General features: G+C 41.6%; 1 protein-coding gene across 11 annotated transcripts in view; it reads left to right on the top strand.

Annotated features, from left to right (window-relative positions):
• PDE4DIP (phosphodiesterase 4D interacting protein) overlaps nucleotides 1-25103 on the top strand; it is a 1321554-nt gene that overhangs the window by 933465 nt on the left and 362986 nt on the right. For all 11 annotated transcript variants that reach the window (XM_085654823.1, XM_085654822.1, XM_085654821.1 and 8 more), the window contains 4 exons: nucleotides 1154-1604; nucleotides 12491-12680; nucleotides 13983-14099; nucleotides 14583-15114. In XM_085654823.1, the coding sequence (XP_085510949.1) occupies nucleotides 1154-1604; nucleotides 12491-12680; nucleotides 13983-14099; nucleotides 14583-15114 (1290 nt within the window). The remainder of the gene's footprint in view (nucleotides 1-1153; nucleotides 1605-12490; nucleotides 12681-13982; nucleotides 14100-14582; nucleotides 15115-25103) is intronic.

Here is a 25103-nt window from a genome sequence, read left to right as displayed (position 1 = left end):
GGCTGGCTTACCACCTACTTGAAGTAGGTGGTAAACTGCGAAATGCGGCTGCAAAACAATCGTACATCCCCCTGCAACTCGCCATTAGGAAGGGACGCCCTTGGCATGCCTCTTCCTAGTAACGACTCGCAAAATAGGGTTTGTACATACTACAACCCTTTTTAGCGGTCACTAATGGCCCGCCTTTCCGTTTGCGATTGTTAAAAATGGTTGTACATCTGTCCCCAGGTGTATTTGTAAAGTATTGTTACGCAACTCAATAATACTCCTTTTATCGGCCTCAGGAGGATGAAAGGCTAAGTGGACCCACCAGGATGTGCACCTGTGACCATGATTCCAAACACAGGCTCCTAGAGTGGACACATTATTCCACTAAGCCACTAGACCTGACATATAATATACTCATATCTTCAACCACAGGTGAAAAACACAGACAGTCCTTCTCTACTCATTTTTCTGGAACCATTAGTTTTTGGGATTGCTTTATCCCCACCATCCAAATAGTAAATATGGCAGAATCATCCACCATTTCTTTCTTGGCTACATATACACATTTTCATTATCCGTGCAAATGAGTTCATAATAATGTAAGCATTGCAGTATCCTCGTTCAAGTGGTACCTTTTTAAAAAAAAAAATTATTTGGGAGAATACAAATGTTTTATTTATTTCGTTTGGCCAATGAAAGGTACTGGCAGCTTGGTCCATGAGTCAAGTTGAACTTCTCTTTCATTTTAAGCTTGCTGTGGTATATTTATTAGCATTTCTCCCATGTTTATATGAAGTATATTCATAAGTAGCAGGCGTTTCTCCTTTTCGATTATGTTTGAATTTCAAATTCTAACCTCTGTTTTATGTTATTTTGTATTGTGATAGACTATACATTGCATTGCAACATCCGTTAAATGATTGTTATTATATTTTCTTACTTGAATCATTATCATATATAATAATATGAAGAATTATTCCATAACATTCGATTATATAATTTATCACTTAATTATATAATTCAGTTACAAATTCATTCTGATACAAGTTATGTTCAATTGGTTTATTAGTTACACAGATTAAAAGGTATAATGTAAATGTTACTATTCTGCCTTGGGCACTGCATAGTGAAAAATGTTAATTAAGTTTCTCTGTTCTCAACACAGAAATACATTGCAGCGTTTGCACTTGGAAGTCAAGGAGCTAAAGGAACCGATAGGAGAAGCAAAGTCAGGATGGTGGGGGAATGAGATGAAGAAAGTGACGCAGGATGGAGGCCTAAAAGAAGACGGTCTTCGGGCAGAGATCAGAATGCTACATGGGAAGATGAGATATGCTGACAGGATTATTCATCTTTTAAAAGAGCAGCTGGTTTTGAATTCCAAGGCAGGTGAAATGAAGTTCAACCCAGAGCTGATTGTTAGCATGGCCAAGGAGATTGAGAGACTGAAAGCAGAGAAAGTCTCGATTCCAATGAAACGTTCCGCTCTTGAGGGGAAATCCCGAGAGGATACCGCAAAGAGGCACTGCAGCAGACCTTCGTCCCTGGATATAGGGGCTCTCCTATGCCAGTCATATATAGAAGAAGAGCCCTTTTCTCACAAGTTCATCAACCAGGTAAGGCCATTAATAGTCACCGGGTGTAGCTTTTTGGTTAAATGGTGTAAATCCGTTCAGTAGTTGCTGAGAAGATCAAAAGTAAAATCATATATATATCTATGGCCTCGGAGGATCCGCGCACCCTATGCGCACCCAGCGTGCACCCTCCCGATCACGAGCTGCATACTAATTGGCTGTCAACACTCCAAACCAGGAAGTGTTGGCAGCCATCTTGTGCCTCGGTAGAACGAGGCACAAGAAACATAAGAAAAAAACACGAAAAACGCGAAAAGGGGGCAGGGTAGAAATACCCTGACCCCCTAGGCCTGCTCAGGGGGTCCCACAAGGACCCCAGGGCCAAAAAAAGCATTTTTTTAAAAAAAAGAAATAGTCGAGATTCGCGCACCCAGCGTGAATTTCGGACAACATTTTTTTTAAAACAAAGCGCGGGCTCCCGCGCTTCGTTGGTAATTAGCCCCCAGGGGCATGATCCAAAAAAGTGTGGGGGGGCCTCCCTGGTGCTCTAAAGATTTAAATTGGGGGTCCGTGATGGACCCCCCAGCCCTGGGGACCACCAACCCCAGGGGGGGTTGTAGATGGTAGGAGGGGGGCCGCGCAGCCCCCCTCCTGGAGCCTTGTGATGTCCCTGGGGACCGCCACCCCCCAGGGCCGGCTCCGGCAGTGTCCCGGGGTGCCCACCCCCAGGACACTGTAGTTTGCTATGGCAGGGCTCCCGCCCTGTCATAACAAACTGTGTTGCTATTTGGAAGAGAGAGCAGGAAACCTGCACTCTCTTCCAAATAGCAAAGCAAATTGCTTTTCCACAGGGGGAGCTGCATCTTAGGAGCTCCCCGTGTGGAAAAGCAATGCTGGCTGCCGAAGGACGCGGGGAGCCGGTGGGACCGTGGGGGGATTGGGGACCCCCCCACGGTCCCCAATGGAGAGGGCCAGCCCCGGGGGATGGGGTCCCCGGGGCTATTAGTGGCCCGGGAGGGGGGCATGTGGCCCACCTCCTCAAATATTAAAATGTTTTTTTTAAAAACCAAAAAAAAAACAAAGGCCTGCCCCGGGGGATGGGGTACCCAGGGCCATAAATGGCCTAAGGAGGGGGGCAAGGCAACCCCCCTCCAATATGAAAAATATTTTTAAAAAGGGCCATGCCCCGGGGGATGGGGTCCCCGGGGCCGATTATGGCCTCGGGAGGCGGGCCACATGGCCCCCTTCCCGAAATTTTCATTAGAAAAATAAATTAGGGGGCAGGCCCTGGGGGATGGGGTCTCTAGGGCCAAAAATTGAGAAAAAGAAGGGGGGCTACATAGCCCCCCTTCTTAAAAAAAGAAAAAAAAGAAAAGACCGGCATCGTGCCGTAGGCCACGCCCCCTTCTTGCAGCACTCTGCAAACGCGCCCCCTGGCAGTTTGCAGATGGGGAACAAATTCCCCTAGAATACTGGGGGTCCCTGGGGGCAAACTAGCCCACCAGGAACCTCCAGTATGCGCCAGGGGGCTGAGGTGCAGAGAGGTGTTCTGAGGCCACGCCCCTTTTTACACCTCTGCAACGCAGCTCTGTGGCGCTTAATGGAGGTAGCTGGTGGGCTAGTTGCACCCCAGGGACCCTCAGGGTTCAAGGGGAGTTAAACCCCCAGCTTAAAATGCGCCATGGGGCGCGTTTGCACAGTGGTGAAGGGAGGGGGCAGGGCCTGAGGTGATATGTGTGCAAACATGCCCTGTGGCGCGTTTCAAGTTCAGGAATTAATTTCTCTTCAATCCTGAGGGCCCCTGGGGGCCAACTAGCCCACCAGGTACCTCCAGTAAGCGCCACGGAGCTGCGTTGCAGAGTGTTGTAAAAAGGGGCGTGGCCTCTGAACACCTCTCTGCAATACAGCTGGTAGTTCTTTTTCACACAATTATTATTTTCTCTTTGATAACTCACCTGTAAACCGATCTGCAAATGCCACAATTGATTGCATCACACAAAAAAAGCAACAAGTGAACCCGTAGACCCAGTTTAGACTGGGGTAATCTATAAAATCTGCAACAGTATCTTTACAGGTATTAGTAGAAAAATATTTCCACACTTAATTAATAAGAACACCAAAGGAAGTACCAAATATATTTCTGAGTGTATATAAATGTCTCAAAGAACAAAGTAATGAAAAGCAGCATCAACATTACTCAACAATAGGTGCAGTGAATATAACAAAATGAACACTTAGTGTTTGTGAACCAGTGCCTGTGAATGGCGCATGTGAAACACATTAAAAAAACAAAGAAAAAAGCAACGCAAATATAAAGATTTCAAAGAAATCTTAGTACATGAGTACAATAATAAGGTAAAGAATTGATTTAATCATGTAGTAAGTCAAAATAAACAAATTTCCGCTGCCTTAAGTGTCGATGGCATTTCGACCCCAATTACTGAGGGTTATCATCAGGACAATAATGCATGTAGATATGCAGTGCTGATCAAGAAATCAAATGTATTAGGCTGTTGAAATGACAACTAAAACCAATCTTTGGGCAAGCTTCATCTCGGGTGGCTCCGAATTAAAGCATACAATTTCTAATTCTCTATATAGCACAAATTTAAGGTCTCAATCTAATAGGTAGCTTAATAGTGACTGGCAAGAAGGTCTGAGCTCGCAAATCATGGAGACATCAAAAAGCGGTTCCTGTAAATAAGTGACCGATAGCTCAGTTTACGTAGTAAATCCGATGGCCAAAGGCATCCAAAAGTAAACAATGTAATCAGTATAATGAGGTTACCAACTATGAAGCGGCACACAAATGAATTATGTTGACTTGCTGATTGTGTTTCAAGAAATAATTGATTGATTGCATGTCACTCCCTGACTATGGCCCCCTAACAGTCCGTGTGAAGAATACTCAGTGAGGACTACATCCCTTACTGCTGAATCACCCTGAAAAATTAGGACTTTGCAGATTTGGAACCCTTGGGAATTTAATGTAGGGTCTGTGAGGGATATAAGGATCATGTTTGAATCAATAAACGCTTCCTTCAGAGAAGAAAACTGATAAACAAGCCATCCTACAATAATAAACAAAAAGATCTGAAAAAATACAATTGGGGAAAAAGGGCTAAATGTCTAGATGCAGAAACAGAAAGCTTACGTTAATGATGTAGAAATAGGAGGCAAAGTCAACTTGGGTACAAAATTAATGTTCTGCATACCAAGAAAGCATAAAGAGCTTTATTTAGAATCAAGCAATGTAGGAAACTGGATTTTTAGTTGAGAGATGTGGAAGCTCCACTCATATAATGAACACAATCCTTGTTTGGGTGGACCACAAAAACCAGTAAATAAACCTATGCCTATCCCTCTCGTATCTTGGCACACCAACAGTCAGGCTTAACTTAGAGGCAATGTGTAAAGTATTTTTGCAGCACTCAAACAGAAATAAAGTGAAAAAAATGCACAACAAAAATTCCAAACTACCTTTGAAAAATACAGTAAAGTGTTTACATTTTTAGCTGGATTGGGGTAAAGTCACAGTACAGGCTGACTGTGATGGAGGCCGGTTCAGGTACAAGGACCAGGTTAGTCCTGCTGAAGAGTTACCTTCTCAAGTCTGAGTGAGGAAAGGCAACATAGTATTATATACCTGTTTTATGAATGTACCTCTTGATCACTGTTGTCATCTTGTTGCAATTGAATTTGAAAAGATTTCCTTAATGGATAAAAACTAGGCCTGGGTCTGATAGCATTGAATTTTCTTGAAAATGGCCAGTACCCACGAAGGATTATTAAATGGTTTTAGAACCGTTTGATGATAGAAATGAAGCTGTTTTTAAACTTTTTAATGCAATTTTATTATTTTAACTGGAAAACTGTTCATGATTAATACTTATGGGTCATGTATTGGTTTTTGTATTCGTGCTTTGAAGACTTAATTGTCGAATAAAGCTAATTTGACTGAGGAACTACTGTTCACATTTGGGGGGGACATGAGGAGGAAGTTGTTGGGGCAAGGATTAGGTGTCATGGAAGGTTGCTGCTGTAGTGCGAGAGCCAGTTGTCACTGCAGCTTTGGGGTGGTGGTCAAAGCCCACTGGTCTCACTGGATCCTTGCTTGGCAATCATTGTGGACAGTCACTGTCAGTGCAAAGAGCAGGCTTCACAGGTGCTTCAGGTTTGCGGTCGCTGATAGCGGTTGATTCTTGTCATGAAGAGGTAATTTCATGGTGTCAAGGACCCCAAACATCTGTATCTTCACCTTTTCTTCAGAAGGAGTGTACTCTAATGCCAGCCAAAGATCTAGTACCAGTACCTGGGGGTCACTTCTTGTGGATCAGGACTTACTCCAGCAGAGGCCAGCAGCAGGGCTCAGGCGGGTCCTTGCAGATCCAGTTGGTTCTGGTCAGCTGGGCAGTTGCAGGGCAGGACTCTGGAAGCTTGTTGTATCCCTGTAGCTCAAACAGGTCAGCCAAACTGACCCTTGGAGTCACTTATGGGAAGCCTGGGTTCAAGGCAAGCAGGTCCAATCTTCTTTCTTCAGATTGCAGGACAGTCCTTCTGAATCTTCCAAAGATCCAATGGTGTTATGATGTGAGGTTTTGAAGGTGTCACATTTATACCTGGAGCCAGCATTTGTGTGGGAGGAAATCCCTGTCTTACTCCCTAAACTGGTTCTGGTCAATTGTTCCCATTCCCGTTGGTTTTAACTCCAAACTGTCCAGAGTAAACAAAGGCATGAGCAAGCCTGGGGTTCAGGTTCCTTTGTGCGTGGCAATGGCTAGGCCCATATAATTGTAATTAGGGCAGGGCACAACTACTCACCGACTATCCTGTCACATCTAGGCTTTTTTTGTCTCAAAGTCTGGAAGCAATACACAATACACAGCAGGAGAATGATTCACAGTCATGTGACCCAGGACACTAGCAGAAAGGCACAGTTGGGTTGGGCAGAAACATGCCAACTTTCTAAAAGTGGCATTTTCAAAATTATAACTTAAAATCCGACCTTACCACCAAAGAGGTTTTAAATTACAATTTAGTTGAGTGTAAGCTGCATTTCCCATCTGGTCCCAAACTGAAGTTATCATTTATTAAGTGTAATAGGTAGGCTTTCCTGTTTTCAGTTTCTATTTTTGGTAAATTCTGGTGGGGTTTTTTCAGTGTTTTCCAGTGATTTCAATATGTTAAAAAAACAGTGGTTATCAGTGGTTACACATTGTGGCACCATTAAATTCAACAGAAAGAGTGTTTTTCCGATGTTTATGGAACATTTTGCTTTTATTATTGCTTGCTTTCTGCACTGATATTTCATGGTATATAGACAGTGTACGTACAGTGTATATGAGGTCCAAATGCATTTTTACAAATCAAACTTATTGTAGTACACCATACAATACTTCTTCAGTGAGTCTTAGGTCATACAAGCTCGCTCTTTCCTTCTCATGTAAACTTTTATCTGTGAAAACGCCCTCTCAACATTGGCACTTGAGACAGGCAATGCCAAAATAGCCAGTACACAATTTGCTAACTCTGGCCACTGGCATAGCTTTCCATGCCAATACTGGTGCACCTGAAGATTGTGATTCTCTGTGACAGGTTCTGCAACGTATGCGTTGAACTGGGCGCATATGCCCTCAGAGTTATTGAAGGGGTCAAAAATGAGGCAGCACTTTTGAAACTCCAGAGAAAATTTTCCTTTACGGAAGGGATCTATAACTTGTGCAGAGTACCACAGTGAGGCTTCATTGACTTCAAATGCCATGGTTGGTGAAGGGCTATTTCTCATACATTGTAAAATAAAAGTTCCTGAATTGCTCCTCAACATTTCTTTGCTTACCAAGTGGCAAGCACTCTAACATGGAACATGTTGCAGTGCCAAAGTCACTAAAAGTGTCACCCAGCTTACTCTCAAGGAGATGTTTCACATCTACACGAATTATGCTGAACACTTGGCAGACAAGGGTGTTTTCAGACTCCAGTTTTTTTTATTATGTCCACTACAGCAGTCATGCTTTCCTGTAAAATCTAAGAATGCAGTAGAGTGTACTTTTTTTCAAATCACCATCAATATGTGACCAAAGATCCTCACATTCTTACAGTTTGCATCATCACTCAGCAAAAGCTCTGTAAACGGTTGCCACATGGATAATATAGCATTCATGGCCTCTAGGACTGAGAACCACCAGCTAAGTGACACAGTTGGGATGACTCTTTCTTTGATGCCACACAAAGCACAAAATGAGAAATATTTGTGGTTTAGTTCCCACGCATAATAAAACAGTGCACCAGAATGGACGAAAAAGTCAATAGCATTCTTCATTAACTCTGAAGATTGTAAAGATACTTTCAGATTGCCATCTAACAAGTGGCAAGGATCTCTTACAGGGAAGCAGTTCAGCTCAGGTATTGATTTTGACAGGTCATCACACAACTTTTTCATATACATAGCCGAATCACTGCAAATACAAACAATATCACTCTAATCTGTGTTGAACTTGGTAAGAACTTTTTGCAGTAGCATTCCAAGTGACACTGCATTTCATGTTTTCCAAAAGTCTGGTGTCATGCTTTCACCAGTATCCCAGATGCTTTGTGACTGCACTCTTTGTTGCATAAACCTGTCACTATACCTTGCATTGAATGTTTAAATCCTGGGGTGTTTGGCAATTCACCTACTATCAATACTGACTCACTAGAAAACGTGGCGGATGTAACAAGGGTTTTTACCCATTCTCTGTGGGTAAATGTGTTGGTACATATTGGGAAAGATTCTTATGAAACCTACATTTTCCCTATCAGTGAAAGACTCAAACGTAGCCAAAAAATCAAATAAGATTTAGATATTTCCTGATTCTCTACAGTTTATAAAATAAATAAACAACACCTACAACATGCTTCTAACCCCTGTATCTTTAGACTAAAGACCACAAAACTGAAAAAAGGATGAAGAAACAATATTTTAGTGACATCCCTAAACAACAAAACTCAAGCAGAATAATGTTAGCCCAGTCTTTCTTACTGCTACCTTATATAACAAAGTTACATTGTATTGGTCCATTCAGGAAGAAATAAAAATGACTCTTTCACTCTCCTTTTCCTTGCTTTGAATGGCGTTTAGTTTGTGGTTGTGCAGGGTTTTTTTCAGTGTTTATATGTTTACACTGTTGAGGGCTATTTCCCTTCCGGTGGAGTTTTATCAGTTATTATAGGTTTAAACCTAAAACCGGACAGCATAGTAATAGGCTAACCCAGTGTTAGTCTAAGCGAAAGATAGCCTTTCAGCAGTGAAAAACTACTTTAGAAGTGTTCCAATGCCAGGACATGTAAACCTTAAACCCACATGTCCGTTCAGGGCCGGCTTTAGCGCTGGTGGCACCCAGTGTGACAATGGTTGTTGGCGCCCCCCCCCCCCGTGACATCCTCTGCCATGCATTCCCTCACTACCATCCTTTAACAGTGTCCCTGAAGTCTCCAAAACCACTCTTTCGCTCAGATGCATTAAATTAGTTGTATAGTGCCACTTATACCAGTGTAGGGTGTCAGACCACTTTACATCACACGCACAAAACACAGAGACAATCAATCATAGGTGTGCAAATCAGTGTATAGGAAATGTTACATAAGACAGAGGACTATAAGGTGTATGAGTCACATGTCATCCACACTGGTGGACAGGATAGTTTATAGTGCTTGGTCTGGAGAAGCATAAACTCAGAATTTAAAACATAACACCATAGTTGGGGGTTCTTTTTAATAATCAGAATTGATTTATATCCAAATTTATCCTTTTTCCAGCATTTGAATAATGAAAGACGGGGGAAAATCATAACACTCTCATTTATACCTTGCAGGTTGCATGCAGCTCTTTGATGACAGTTAAAGGCTCACTGTTCCATGCTAGGATGATAACTTATTAACTGCAAGTAATAAAAGCATCTCTCAGACAAAAGCAATGACCTACTGATCTAGTTAAATGATATGCACTTTGTGATCTGTTGTTACGGGTTCTTTGCAGTAGGCATATTAACCATCTGCACTACCCTCAAAGCTTCCACTAGACAAACCTCCGATCTTTCTGTAGGAAGAAAATGAATCACGGAATTATCTTGACATTTTTATTGACGGCTGAAAACTGCTGGAGGCCAGAACGCTGGCAGAAGGTGCTTTTAAAACTATTATTAACTTGCATACACGACGCCCTCACCTAAAGTCAGCGCCCGGTGCGGTAGCACTGGTCGCACCGCCCAAAGCCGGCCCTGTGTCCGTTTTCCTAAATATCATGCACCATGCAATAAGAGCCTTTACGGCATCAAAAAACAGTGATTCACGGAATGCTTTCATTAATCTCAGCCACTAGGCTCAGGCCTCATCCCAACCCACCATTTTTTGCCATCCATGCCACCTCAGTTTGGACTCAGCCATATACAAATCAGTCTCATAAGTATGACTGTACCTTTATAGTTTGGGATTAATATTTCTGTTGATTTAACCCTACCTGGTCACTAGGTTTAGACCCATTGGTGATAAAAATGATAAAAGAATTTAAAATTTAGAAACACCAAACGTGAGTTTTTGTTGAAGCATATGCTCCATTAAAATCACAGTTCCTCCCATTTTTCTTTATATTTATTCTAACATAGCAAGAACATTCTCAACTGCTACATTTGTTCAAATAGAGAGGCTATTAGCCATCTTTGGCTGAGGTAAATGCCGTAAATGAAAAATGCATCTTTAAGCGATAACAAATTGCTAGTAACTAATTTGGTTTTTGCTTCCCGCTATAGAAAGGTATCATAAAGTATTTATTTTATATCAAGTCCAAATTTGGTTATGTGTACCCTTATCCGAAACTTCACTTTGGGTACATATTTTAATGGGTTCTTTGACAGTTCACACTACTTAAGGGGAATCTGCTCTATGGGGGCTACAATGTTTCATTTATGATTTGAAAATATGTGCATGATCAAATGTGTAAACAGGTAACTTGTTAAAAACATAGATTTATATTAAAATATTTACACTTTTGCACCCCTATGCTATAATCCTTGACTAATAATGGAAGATAATATGTTAAATTTGCACATATGGAAACAAGCTGGAATTAAATATGTAAATAAAAAATAGTTAACATTCTAAGATACACCTATCAGACTAGGGAGGGGTTAATTATATGCCGGTAGAGCAATAGTAGAACAGTAAAATTCTAGGACAGATTGAAATACTAGATAGAATAAATGCTAGTGTTGCTCTAATTTTGAAAGCTTCTGTTGTGTACAAGAAGCTGACTAGTCATTCCAGGACATGTTTTGTAGAAATATAGATTTGATTGGATAGCACAATTGGTAGATGGCACACCTTCTAAGCTATGGGAGATGCACAGTTTATATATAGAACTTTGGCTCAGAACTAAGGGGCAGATTTACAAGCCCCTTGCGCCACGTTTGCGTCATTTTTCCCATGTTAAAAATGACGCAAAAGTAGTGCAAGGGGCTTGTAAATCTGCCCCTAAGTTTGATGTAGCAAAAGATTTTTTGAAGAATACCTTGGTTCCCAATTAAGATTAATAAACTGGGATTTTCACATTCTGGTATATCTTCGAGATGCAAGATAAGTAAGCTAATTCACTTTCTTAAGCACGTGCCGTACAGGAGTGTTAAATCATTTGGGATGACATTTTTTTAGTTTCTGATGAAGACTTTCAGTAGAGGCTGAATTGATAGTTAACACATTACCTCAGGTAACACATGTTGAATGGGGCAAGAAGCAATTGTTGATGAAAGCCTTAATTATTGCCATAATAATACTTTCACACTACTGGATTTGTTAACATACAATTGATAGATTGATTGTTGGATCAAGCATATGGTTTAGTGAGTTTCCAGGGAAAAATGCAAACATTCCTGCCAACGATCTATGAACAGTTAGATTTACAAATTTGCGATTAAGTCCCTAAGCATGAACCTAAGAAATATTCCACAGCTGGAGGACACTTCTTATGTTTAGAGACTTACACATTGCTTCACCTCAAGAGAAAAATACCTATGTCCTTTCTTACATTTTTTTAACCTTATGAGGTCCACCATTGGATTTCTACATTTTTGACAACGCATAGACTGTCTTTGAGAATCCCTACATTGCATCGGCTCTTGTTATTGTTGACAAACTTTCTGGTTCGCCTTTTTAGACCAGCGACCGTTTCATTTCCATTTTAGCCCTGAAAAAGTCACCGTCATGACGAAACACGTGTCGGCTGTACTTGCTGGACTGGCTGTTGCTTGTACCACCTGAAATATATAAACATAATATCAAAAACATTGGATTCAGTATTGTGGAATATTTCTTTGGTTTATGCTTAAGGACTTAATCACAAATTTGTAAATCTAACTGTTCATAGATCATTGGCAGGAGTGCGTTGGTCTCTAGTTTTTCTGAGGAACACGAGAGCCATTGCTTGAGTGGATATTGCATTAAGGGTAGTATGATGCAAATGTACCAAACAGCACCCTGAAAATGCATTAAATGAATCTACTACTTACATAATTGCACATTACGAAAGAGGAGCGATCAAATTCCCATTCACTACCCATTTCTAGAGGTTTTTAAAAAATGCAAACATGATGAAATTTGGAGATGGGATTCTTAGGAAAGTGTTCTTCTAACTTGATATTCATTGCTAGTGGTGTCACATATTGCCCCATTTGCCACAGTCCCCTCACAGTATGTTTTAATATTATGCTGTGCTAATGCTAGTTGCTACACTCACACATCTGTATACTACAAGGTTATATATATTACGGAAGTCATTAAGACATAAAACTAACTGGATAACAATGCACTGTCTCTTCTTTGCAACACTGAATTGTTGACCAACATTTTTGTACACATTGTTGGTCAGAGTTCTGATGAATGTGTTTCTTTCCTTTCTTCAGCTTGATGCCAGTTCACAGAAGAGCTTTAGGCAGCATTTTGAGGCCAGTCTGAAAGAACAGGCAGAGCAGCTTCTCGCTGAGCTGGTCAACAACCAACAGCAAAATCGAGAGTTACAAAACAAGCTAGTGGTTTCAGAAGCTACAGTCACTGCTCAAGCTGACCAACTCAAGCAATATCAAATCCTTCTCAGTATGTATCTGATACACTACTATAATGTACTATTTTGTTTCACCTATTTTCAATAATGCTATGGAGTTATACTTTTTTAAGTCAGCTATCAAAGAGTCAATAATGTTATATTCCGAGAGATTCTAAGTTTCTGTGTAAAATAGAAGCCTTAATTCTGATTGTTTAATCATGTGAATTCTGGTATGCAGCTGTCCCAAGAACCACATCTTAAGTGAAGATGTATTGGCCTGAATGTGGATGTTTTATGCTTGTAAAAACATGGCCAAGCCATTCCAAATGAGGATGGGATGTGGAATAATTTATTATGAATGTAACATTAAGAATTACATGCATACAGATGTGAAGGCTAAACAGGATAGGCTTCTCACAGGGCCAAAATGGAATATTCCAATCATTGTGAAAATCCAAGCATTTAGAACGAATGGATAAAACATTATAAGTTTAAAACATTTTATACTTGAATCCTTTTGAGTCTATTTGTGTATCTTCTGGTTACGTTTTAGGATTTAATTGCCCAAAAGCTACCAAATGTCCTAACATTAAATACTGATGAGAAAGCCATGGTTCCTCTTTGCTCCATCAACAGATATATATATCATAGGTGTAGTGGCAGCACACACTTCACCACACTGCACCATCAAATTGTCTTGACTGATATATGGAGCGTGAAGAAAGTACATCTGTTTCTCTAGGAATTAATTAATTGGTCTACTGATACTACCTATAACAGAATACATTAAATGGTCTACTGATACCACCCATAAAAGACAAGTGTGTCACCCCTACAGTGTATTAAGTGATGGGGATATCTTCTTATTGGGAAAGGGATCAATACCTGAAATAATCATATTCAGTCACAATTGAATTGAACTGTAGCTCAAGCAGTCGCCTAAAAACAAATTGCATTGCAGTTTGGGCAATATTTCTGACCAATTCAGTCCCCTGTACATGGTTATAACATTTATCTTGTCATCAAGCCAAACCAAAGTGTTTCTTCTAAGTAGAATACTATCTTATACTGTGATCCTGAGAGATACTTTATTATTTTGGATTGTATCTTTGAATAATTGTTAATTATGGATTTTATAGTGATAACCTATATTATATACTGTTTTTATAAACCCATCATGTTTATGCACTTTAGTCCTAATAAACATTAATCTGAAACAATGATTAGAGAAATATTAAACTTTACAGAATATGCAGCAAGTTAATGTTTCTCAAGACTGCTTGCTATGTATGAATTACACTTTGTTTTCAAGAGAGAATTCAGTTGAATCACATTGTGTCTGTAATCCACAGGTGAACCCTTGGTAGGGCATGACAGTAAGCAAGTACAAGTTGATATCCAAGACTTAGGATATGAGACATGTGGAAGAAGTGAAAATGAGGCTGATCGAGAGGAAACCACCAGTCCAGGTATGAAAAGGTTGCTCAGTTAGGAAGCATGTATTTTGTGATATGAAGTGGCAGGAATGCTCTCTTTGAGTGAAAGTCCCGGATGACACGAACATGAAATTACTAGGGACTACCATAATGTGGAAGGTCTCAGGATACATCAGTTATATAGTTCTCATTTTCTGTACACTGTAATTTCCAGGTGTGGGGTTACCTGCTAATGCCTTGGTTTAACCCTCTGAATGAAGGATAACCACAAAATCAGTGTTGTGTACCAGTTTCCTAGGGTTTTCCTCTCATTCAGGCTATTTTTCCCATACATGCTTCATCAGGTTCCTCCTGGAAATTGCCATGTGTGCGAGCTTTAAATTGCAACATTGGTTCAAAGTGAAACTGCCTTTTGCAACAACACCTCTTTGAGTAATTCTTCCAAAATTTGACTTTGAATTATGGTTTCAAGTGAAATGCTTTGCCTTTGCTGATCTTTATTTGTTGACTTTGTAGATTGTGATGAGCAAGAAGATCTAGTCAGGAAAGCCAGTATGGTGGAAGAATTGAACTCACATTTAACGTTGTGGGAAACAACAATGACCAGTACTCCTAAATCCAGTACAAAGAAATACAAACCACAAAGCGAGAAGGAGCTGATCGAGAGTGGGAAGCCAGAAGATGTCACAGTCCTTCTCCAGAATGTGAAAGATCTTAAGAAGCAGCTTGAAAGATCTGAGAGGGTGATCTGGAGCCTGAAGTGCAACAAACAGTCTTTTTTCACCAGCAGTGATTGTGTTGGTAGCATGGAGAGACTCTATGGAGTGACACAGGACATGATGCTTCAAGACTCCTCAGGTCATAGCATGACCGATGAAGATGAAGAATGGCAGTCTGATGATCTTAGAACAATTTACCACTCTAGTGTCCAATCGAACAAATATTTGCAGCAGCTTACTGAGAGGGTGTCCTTATTGGAGGACCAGCTTCAGACATCTAAGCAAGATATGGATCCACCACACCAGCTGAAATCATCAACATGGTCAGGGTATGAAATCTGTTTTATGAAAGTTCTTTTTTTTCCTATGACATAAACATCATTATAAGCCATGCAATTTGCTAGACAGTCAGCGGAATTCATTGTTCAATGTTATGTGTTTTTTTTTACTTTTTCTTTAATAGAAACTGAGGATTCCAAGCCTGAAGTGTTTGTTGAAATAATTGTAATTATCACATGAGAAAAGTGACTTTAATGATCTTGTCTCTCCTGTAATTTGCACATGATTTTGTGTTGTCTAAATCATAATGTTCACGTGGCCTCGCCTATTAGTGAATATAATTCATTATTCTTGTCTAAGAGTGATAGATTGGCAGCTGAGAAGACGAGTGCCAGTGGTCTAAACTTAAATAGGACCAAAACAGAGATTTCCAGGACTAGGGCCCACATCGCATGTTAAAACGAGCCTGCACAAACTTGGTATCTCTGTGCATTGCGGTTCACACACAATGAGAGGGATATATATTCAAATGGCAGACAGGGAACCATGGAGCACATAACTGCTCTATCATCCTTTACACATATGGCAGTAGAACATATAAAGTCTCTTCTCCACAGTGAAAAGTCAGGCTCCATCTAGTAGCCAGCACTATCACTGTTCCCCTGACTTCAATTATGAATAGGATCACCAGTACAGAATGTTTTACACATCCTTGGAAGGAGGCTGCATTTAGGCTATTGCTGGGAACCCCTAATCTAGACCACAACGATATAAAAAATATCGCCCATCTTCCTGCTCCTGATACCTTCAAACTCTTTAGAAAAGCATCTAAATGTTAAGGAGCAAACATGGCACTGAAACTGCATTGGTTTCAGCTGTGGACAGCATCAGATCACTGGTCAAAGCAGGGCAGGATGTTGCACTGATCTTACTGGATCTGTCCCCAGCCTTTGATACCATCTCTCTGACCCTTCTCACAGGTTTATTATATCAATTATTTATAAAAGACTCCGCACTGAAATTGTTAAAATCCTTTCTGACTGAGAGATCTCAGACTCTGACCTTCAGCCAAATGAAGTTGGACTCACCCTACAATGTGGGGTACCTCGGGGATCTTCCCTGAGCCCAACACTATTTAACCTATATGTATCCCCACTAGCTAAATTAATTAGGATATTAAGCTACAGGCACTTTCATATACCGATTACACTGAAATAATTGGGTCTATCGCTGAAGACAATGAGTCTATATCTGCCAATTTCAACAACTGCATGAAGGCAGTGGCTAATTGGATGATAATTAATTGTCTAAAACTAAATGGAGATAATAATTTTTGGCAACTGGTGGCCAGAGATGCTGAGATTGCTACCTATTCCCATTGACTCTGCAAATAATCTGGGAGTGATTGTGGACAAAAAACTTGCGTTTGACCCACAGGTTAATCCACAGTTTCCACATGCTTTTGTATTATTAGGATTATTTGTAAAGTTTTCCCCTACATCCCAGTACCTGTACACAAACAAGTGGTGCTGGCCCTACTACTCTCCCGACCTGATTACTGCAATACTCATTATTTGAAGATCAAAAAGGAGGCCCTGGTTAAGCTGCAAACTGTTAAAAATGCAGCATTGAGGGCACGGAGCACTCAGAACAATGTTCCATTGGTATCTACCTCAGTGGCGGCTGTCATGATTCGTGGGTGGCAGGCTGGTGTGCATGGGGGGGTGGGTGGGGGGTGCAAGTAGGGGTTGGGTGGGAAACGGTGAAAAAAAATAATAATAAAAGAAACACTTACCTTGTTGCGCCTGTCCCACATCTCTGCTTGTGCTCTCCTCATCAGAACAAGGCACATGAAGCACAAAAAAGGCTCCCAATCACAATGCTGCAATGCAGCATTGTGATTAGTAAGCACCCAGGCTCCCCTGATCAATCACAATGCTGCAGTGCAGTATTGTGATTGGTTTTGAGCGTCCTGGTTCGATGCTCAACCAGCAAATGGGGGCCTGGGCTTGTTCTCCACGCAAGTTGTAATGCAGCCTGCATGGATAATGGGGTAAGTGCGCATGACTGGTTTGGGCGGGCCGTGTGGGCAGACCAAACAGTGATTGTACACTTAGGAGTGGGCAAACCACTCCTCCCCTGCCCTGCTCCGAGAGCAGAGCAGCCCCGTCCCCACACTGCCCGCTAGAAAAGCAGCAGGAATCATAAAATGATAATAACTTGAAGTTATTATCATTTTATGTTTCCTTTACTTTGCAGGGCACTGCTTAAAACCAGTGGGGCGATGCCCCTCATCTACCTATTAGATTGCTTTGCTCAGCAACTCAAAATGTGTTAGTGGTCCCCAAATTTCGGAATGCAAGATGGGGAGGTCGAGTTTTCTCAGTGGCCAATGCCAAGTTATGGAACTCCCTTCCCTGTCATATTACCAGTCTGAAAAACCATACAACCTTTAGGAGAGCCCTTAAAACTTGGGTCGTTATGCTATAAATCAAGGCCCTGTGGAGCTCCAAAACAGAACTGTTATATTCTTTTCTTCATCTGAACTAGAAAGTCTTTAGCGCCTTGACGCCCTTGGATATTTGTGCGCAGCTATAAATCTATTTCATTTCATTATGCATGCAGACCTAAGTCTGTGCTGTGGTTCAAAATTATGCTAACTGGACAAAACAATTTGAATAAAACCAGTGAGGACAACTGACTGACTAATCTGCAGCTAGTACTGGTTCTGGTATTCAACCATTAGTATGGACTGAAAAAAGTTACAAAAAAGATTTTCACAATTCTTAAAAAGACTAAAATTTAATAAGTAACTGGGCATAATGAAAACCAAAATGTCTAGGTAGTTTGTTTTTATGTCAAGTATGACCAGAGCAGGTAGTACGGAGTGTTGGAGTCAAGAGGAGGAAACAGCGAGGAAGAGAAACCAGGTGAGAATGAATGGCCAAAGACTTGAAGGAGACAGACAGTAAAGTAATGGATTTGGGTGATGGGAGTAAAAAAACCAAAAAGATGGGCTCTGAATTCATAGACATCTTCCCGGAAAAACGTGTTGAGAGATGGGCAAAACAGTGATCCTTCACCCTATAGTCTGCCTCTTGCAACAAATGAACCCCAAGAAAACGAAAAGTGAATATAAAATAATACTTGCAGATTAAATGTATTTTCTTGAATATTTTTTCCTGCTGATAAGTAGTGAGGCTGAGTGAATCATTCAGGAAGGTTTACCCTGATTCTTTTTCCACAAGGTATGGAGTCCAGGCTTCACGTCCATCCTTTCAGACATTGGTAACAATGGAGGAAATGGACAATCATTAACATAAGGTCCCTTCATCTCAAGTGGCACGGGACCTGGGGCTGCAACATTCTATATGTACCTAAAAATGTGTATTCAATGTACTAGAAGTCTAAGATATGCAGTTTTTGCATGTTGTAGTATAGATGTTGTGTTATGCTGGTGTAGTTCTAGAACTTTCATACACCAGAGATTTCTTGGAGCTATGACTGAAAGGTTAGAATGCTTGCACCAATAGACAAGTCTTTAGAGAGCATACTTAGTGAGGAATTAAATTGGGCAAAGAAAGTCCCAGTAAGGTATTGCAAAGGTTTACAGCCAAGATCAGAACTCCTCAACCACCCAGCTCTGCATTTGGTGATTTAAGAATAGTATGAGTATTGGTTATGGAAAAACGAAGAGCTCTCAAGGGTTCATATTTCCGCATTTATTTACAGCTGAAGCAGAGAGCATGCCTATTCAGAGCCCTGTGGACAGTAAAAATAACTTTAAATGGGAACTGTTAACTTATGTAGTAAAGCTTTCTAAGGATAGGGAATGATCCAGAACAACATCCTTCTATCCATCAGGACCTCCCCAACGCTGCTCCAATTTAGGGAAGAATTGCAGACTCACCTCTTTTTTAAAAAAAAATCTTTATTGATATTATCATAATTATATCCAAATCCAATTAAACAGAAAAATAATTCCAAGTTATATCTTACGGCCTGCCCTTGCCACCCCCCACCCACAGCTAGATACATATAATCTAAATGTCAGATATTTACATTAGTGTATACAGAAAATATAAGAATAAGAAATAAAGAGCAGAATAAAAAAAAACAAGCCAAAAGTTCCTTGTTATTCATTCAAAAAAATCCAATTCATTAAGGGGGCCCAAATGGCTAAACCTTTAACTTTCAATTTGCGTCTTTTTCTGGCGTAAACAGCTTTTTCGAATCTATATATTAATCGAAACCTTTCTAACCACTGTTGGCCAGTTGGGGGAGTAGGATCAAGCCAATGAGTGGCTAAACACAACCTAAAGACTGTAGAGGCAATAAATAAGAAAGAGTGATTTAGATTTAAAGGGAGAGAGTCTCCTATCCCTAGTACAATCAATTGAGGACTAAGATCAATTTCCATGCCTAGCATGCTCGCTAAGAAACCTCTAACACTGCATTTCAAGGTATCCAGTATAGGGCATGTTGCAAACATATGGACAATGTCTGCTGCTGGATATTGGCAGCGTGGGCAAGTAGAGCATGCTACTCTACCCCATTTGGCAATCTTGGCAGGTGTTATATACAAATTAAACTACGTTTTAAAACATTGGAGTTGTAAATTAGTTGCCATAAAAGATGTATGAGCCATATGTAGTGAATCTTCGATATCTCCAGGATCAATATCTAACAGAATTTGCCACCGATCTATATGTTTAGTCAAATCATCAGGTGTTAAATCAATCAACATTTTATACAGCCCCCCCAAAGTACTTGAATCTTTAAATAATTCCTCCATTACCTGTACCCTGGAAAAACCACAAGCTCCCCCAAGCTTTTTACTTAAAAAGTCTCTTAATTGGAGGTATTTCAAAAATTGCAGATTATCTAACCCAAACTCATCCCTTATGGCATCATACAATAACAGATCAGGTCCAATTGTAAGATCTCCAATTATTCGTATTGCTTTATCATACCACTGTCTCATATACCCATCATTAAAAATATGGGGAACTCACCTCTTTAAAGAATACTACATCAAAATGCATAAACCACCCACAAACCAGCATCCTCTCTATTACTCCTTGACTTTACGCTTGTCTTTGATAATATACAGTAGTGTACCGCCTTTTGGCTAGGTTTGCACTATAGAAGCACCATGTGCGTGCATACCTGCATACATAACATATATAATGAAAGAATGTAGGGACACCTAGAAACCGGTTGGTGGCAATATTCTGAATGACCTACATTCTTTGATAAAGACAGTTTGGGTGACCTGCATATAAGGAATTGGTATAGTCAAGCCAAGGTCCATTGATGGCTCAACTGCCCCCTTCCCAGGGCAGACATCAATGAAGTAACCTGATTTGTCAGGGAAAGTTTGTTATCAATACTAATTCCTAGGCTCTTAACTGTTGTCGCAAGTATAGGGAGCCAGCCCAGCTCAGCAGGCAAAAAGGCTTCAAGCCATAGCTGGGAGCGACTATCAACAACATCACCTCTGTTTTTCTGCATTAAGTGTAAAATGATTACTGCCATTCTAATCACAAATACATTTCAGCATATTAAAATGAGGAGTAGAAAGTATTTCACCGATGGGATGAATCAGAAGCTGTGTGTCATCTGTGTAGTATACAGATAAACTCCCTCAGAGTGGAGGTGATTTGCTAAAGAGCTCGCAGAGATGCTGTAGAGATGAGCGATAAGGCCATGTCCTGTTGTACTTCATATTTTAAGAGTCCTTCAAGAACTTTAAAGGGGGTATGCATCAGCCTCCGTACACCTTTGCAGAAAGGGGGAAGACCAAATGTTGGTGGTGTTAGTTATACCTACTACATGACGCTGATTGATAAGGATATCATGGTCAACTGTCTCAAATGCCGTTGTTAATAGTGTCATACTGTTTATGTTGATGGCATCTGACTCTGTTCTAAATCCATCAGCTATGGCCAAGAGGACTAATTCTATGCTACAGGAAAAAACATTTGAAACCATTGCTGTCAACACCCATCTTTGAAAGAATTGTGACTGTTTCCACTTTAAATGAAGCAGCAACAATACCTTGTTCCAAGGGTTGTAGATTCTTGGTGTCTATCTGGTTGAACAAGAGGCCTGGAGAGGGATCTGAAGGGGCAGCCGATTAAAGATTAGTTAAAGCCACCTGGAAATCCTGTGTAGTTGGACATTGAAGGATCAGAGAAAAAAATAGCTTTTCATGAGTCTCTTCCGTCTGGAAGAATGCTATCAATTTTGATTTCCTGTGTAATCTGTTGAATTGTATCAATAAAATGATTTTCGAGTTCACTACACAGATCTTGCTAAGGGATAACATCTGGCATAGTTCCTGAGTCACCTGATAGCTCTCTGAATTTGGACAACCATTTCCAGAGGATTATAAGATATAATGATCTTTTCCGAATGAAGCTTTTGCTTGGTGGATCTTCTGATTCAAAACGGTTCGTCATATTTGTGTCTCAAACCAGCTCCATCATGGCCTGGAGTTTGAGTGGAAAATTGAAGTGACAGGCAAAGATAATAAATACCATATCTGAGGTGCTATGGTTCATTGTGCAGTTGAGATCAGTACTTGGTATTTCACCACAGTTACAGGTGTAGATGAATCACCTAGCTGCAGAATTCCGAACATTGTCAACCAGTTTCCAAAACAGTGGCACAAAAGGCGTTTGTTTAACCTACTCATACTTGAATGCCCTTGTTCCCCTTTTCATTTTAATCTTGTTCATATTTAAGGGAGATGGTCAAACCCTACATCTGAGCACATGCATTTTGTTCAATTGATCGCTATCTAATGGTCATTCTACAGCCTTAAGTTCAAAGAGAGTGGTAACTGGGGAATTTCACATGGCTTCACATAAACTACCACAGTGACAAATACCTGGTCAATACATACTCTGCTACTGAGACATCCTTTCACCCTGTCGCCACCACATTATTTTGGTCAGGCCTTGCACATATATTTGCCCCCTTGTCTTGGGCACAGAGTAGGAGCAATGTAAAAAAAGAAAAACACCATCTACAGTTGAGAATATGGTAAGCTTGTATGTTGGTATTGGTACAATGCAAGTCCAGCCTAGGTGAGGAAGCACTGCAAATGCCAGCATCAGGTTGTCAGCACCCTTAATGTCCAGATGTCTCTGCGACTGCAGATTGTTTCCACATGGATAAGCCAGAGGCTATCTGCAGCACCTCCAGGGTTGTGTCAGGTCGTACCTCGGTATGCACACTAACCTGCTCGGTGTCCAGCGTGGCCCACAGCAGGAAGAGCGGGGTTGTAGGTCTGACAGAAATGCAGCTCGTGACAAGCTGCCAGCAAACACTGAGTGCAGAACCCCCGCGTACTGCCAGCGATTCCCTGAGGCAGCGGTGCAGGGTCACACGGAAGTCAGGAAGCGGCTAGCTGCACTACAGCAACATGAAATGCTCATGGCGCGGTTGCAGCCACGGAAGGCACACCTCAAGAAAGCGAGCAGGAGGAAGGCATTCAGGTCGGGTGAAAACAAGAGGGTCAGTGAAACCTGTCAGCGAAACAGGGAACAGGTACGCCATCTCCAGCACAACAGATCCAGACTCTGATTGACAAGCACTGAAGTAGCATGCAGGAGGAGCTTATATCCTCCTACTCCTCTTCCGAGTGATACAGCATACATGCTATGCGTGCCCCAAAGGTTTCTGGGGCATGTAGTCCAGCATACACAATCGTTTGCCAGCCGTACAGCAGAAACGCAGAGGGTAGCTGGCTAACTTGTGCGTTCTTCGCACTTGCCTAACCTGGCCTCGGGACACCACCATGACAGGCTGGTGCTCGCCAGTCGATTCTGTAAATGATTTATTAATATTCACATAGTGCTGGACCTAACCAGAATTTAACAAAGTTCTGTATAGGGAGTACTAATGCACAGCAAGCATAAAATAATTACATGTAAGGAGGAGGCAAACTTGTGTACACTAGGCCAATTGATGTTGAGATGGAGGGAAGGAGAAGGAAGGTATTGAAGTTTGGGAAGCCTATTAGGAGTGCAGCTAAGGAGATCGGTTCTTGCTGAAGTTAGTTAACACAATTTCCAATGAGATGGGAATAGGCACAAAATGTAAATAAACTGGGATAGAAGGGTTTTGGGAACTGGATTGGACGTTCCTTGCAAAAAGAAGTTCCGTGGCTGCTCTGCCGCTAAGGTGAAGGAGCGTCGCCCACTGCTTTAAAGCAGTACAATGGAAAAAATAAAATAATGATGGAAGTAATTATCATTTTATTTTTTGTGTTCCAGTTGTGCCAGGTTAGGGCTGGGTGGGACTGGGGCCCGTGATGTTGGAGAGGAGGAGTAGCTGTTGCTGCATCTAAAGTGTACATGACTGTTTGGCCGGCCGTCTCAGGCCGGCCAAACAGTCATGCGCACTTTGCATGTTCTCCACCCTAGCTGCATTACAGCCTGGGTGGAGAACTTGCCCAGGCTCCCTTTCCCTCTCTGAGCACTGAACCACGGCACTCAGACCAATCACAACGCTGCTATCAACAGTGTCATGATTGGTCAGGGGAGTCTGGAATGTGTGCTTTTCGTTACTGCAAGGAGAGGCGGTGGCTGGCAACAACGACCAGCAGGTAAGTTTTCTTTTTATTTTATTGGATCGACCTCCACCTACCAAGACTCAGGCAATCCTGAACAATTTCTCTAACCAGCAGATTTTCTGGCCACATCCAAAAATTAAGCCACCTAATAACGGAAGAAGTGCAAGACGATCTGAAAGGTAGGGCAGCCAATTTCTTAATGTACCATAAAAATCGGGGTAGAGGCCAAGACCACCAACAGGCGCCTACAAAAACCATGCTGTACCACTTGAAGTTCCCTCAGATTAACGAATCCCCAGAAACCACTATCCATACGTGACTAGTGGGACAGACTTTGCCTGGTATATCTTAATCAAAACATTCAAAGGTTTATTACCATTTCTAGAGGAGAAAAGAGCAGCTAGAATTTTTGCAAAGGCTAGTCTTTTGTCTTTAACCCTTTTACCGTGGTGGAATTTGGCCGTTTAGCGGAGTGGGCGGGGCCATGTCGCCCAACGGACGTGCGCAGCACTACGGAGGTAGTGCTCGTGACCGCCGTTGGCCGTCGAACGCACGCCAAGGGTTAAGCAACGGGGCCCACTCATTCTGATTATCAAAGACCACCCCTAAATAAGTGTAAAGCTGAACCTTAGACAGACTGTTGCCCTGAACATGAAAAGATCTTTAGCTTAGTCTTTTGGGGTCCAAACACCATTGCCTGATATTTGCAACTGTTGGTGGAAAGATCTAATTGATTCATGTAGCTCACAAAACCATCTCACAAAGTTTGTAGACAAATGAGAAATCTAGATATAACTATGCAGAAATTTGGCAGGAGCCAATATGAGGGCAGTCCACCTGTTTATCAAGTAAACTGCGACCTAAGTCATTCACGTATAAGGTAAAAGAAATGGGGCCATTATGCACGCCTGTCTAACTCCTGACCTCAAAAAGAAAGGGGCTGTACAAGACCCGTCTGTGTTATACCGAACAACTGCTCTCATTTCCCTGTGCAACTCACTAAAAAAGTAAACAATCGCTGGATCAAGGCCCATATCAAGCAAGATCTGCCATAGTCTAGATCATGGGTACTCACAAACTTTCTCTCGGGTGCCAAATTTACAGTGTGGTTTGTGGCCGAGGGCCGCACCGGTGGGGGCGGGGTCAGAGGGGGAGGGGCGGGGCTAAAGCAAAAAAAAATTGTGACCATGAGGTTGAACACAGGTCCCTGCAGCAGACGCCTTCGTCCACTGAGCCACCAGACCCAGCATACACAGATCTCTCTCTTTCTCTCCCTCTCCCCCTCCCTCTCTCTCTCCCTCCCTCTCCCTCCCCCTCCCTCCCTCCCCCTGTCTCTCTCCCCCTGTCTCTCCCCCTGTCTTTCTCCCCCTGTCTCTCCCTCTGTCTCTCCCCCCTGTATCTCTCCCTCCGCCGCCCTCCCTCCGTCTCCCTCCCTTCGTCTCCCTCCCTGTCTCT

The sequence above is a fragment of the Triturus cristatus genome, chromosome 4_1 (assembly GCF_964204655.1).
Source record: "Triturus cristatus chromosome 4_1, aTriCri1.1, whole genome shotgun sequence".
NCBI lineage: Eukaryota > Metazoa > Chordata > Amphibia > Caudata > Salamandridae > Triturus > Triturus cristatus.
This window is presented reverse-complemented; position numbering and strand designations above follow the sequence as displayed.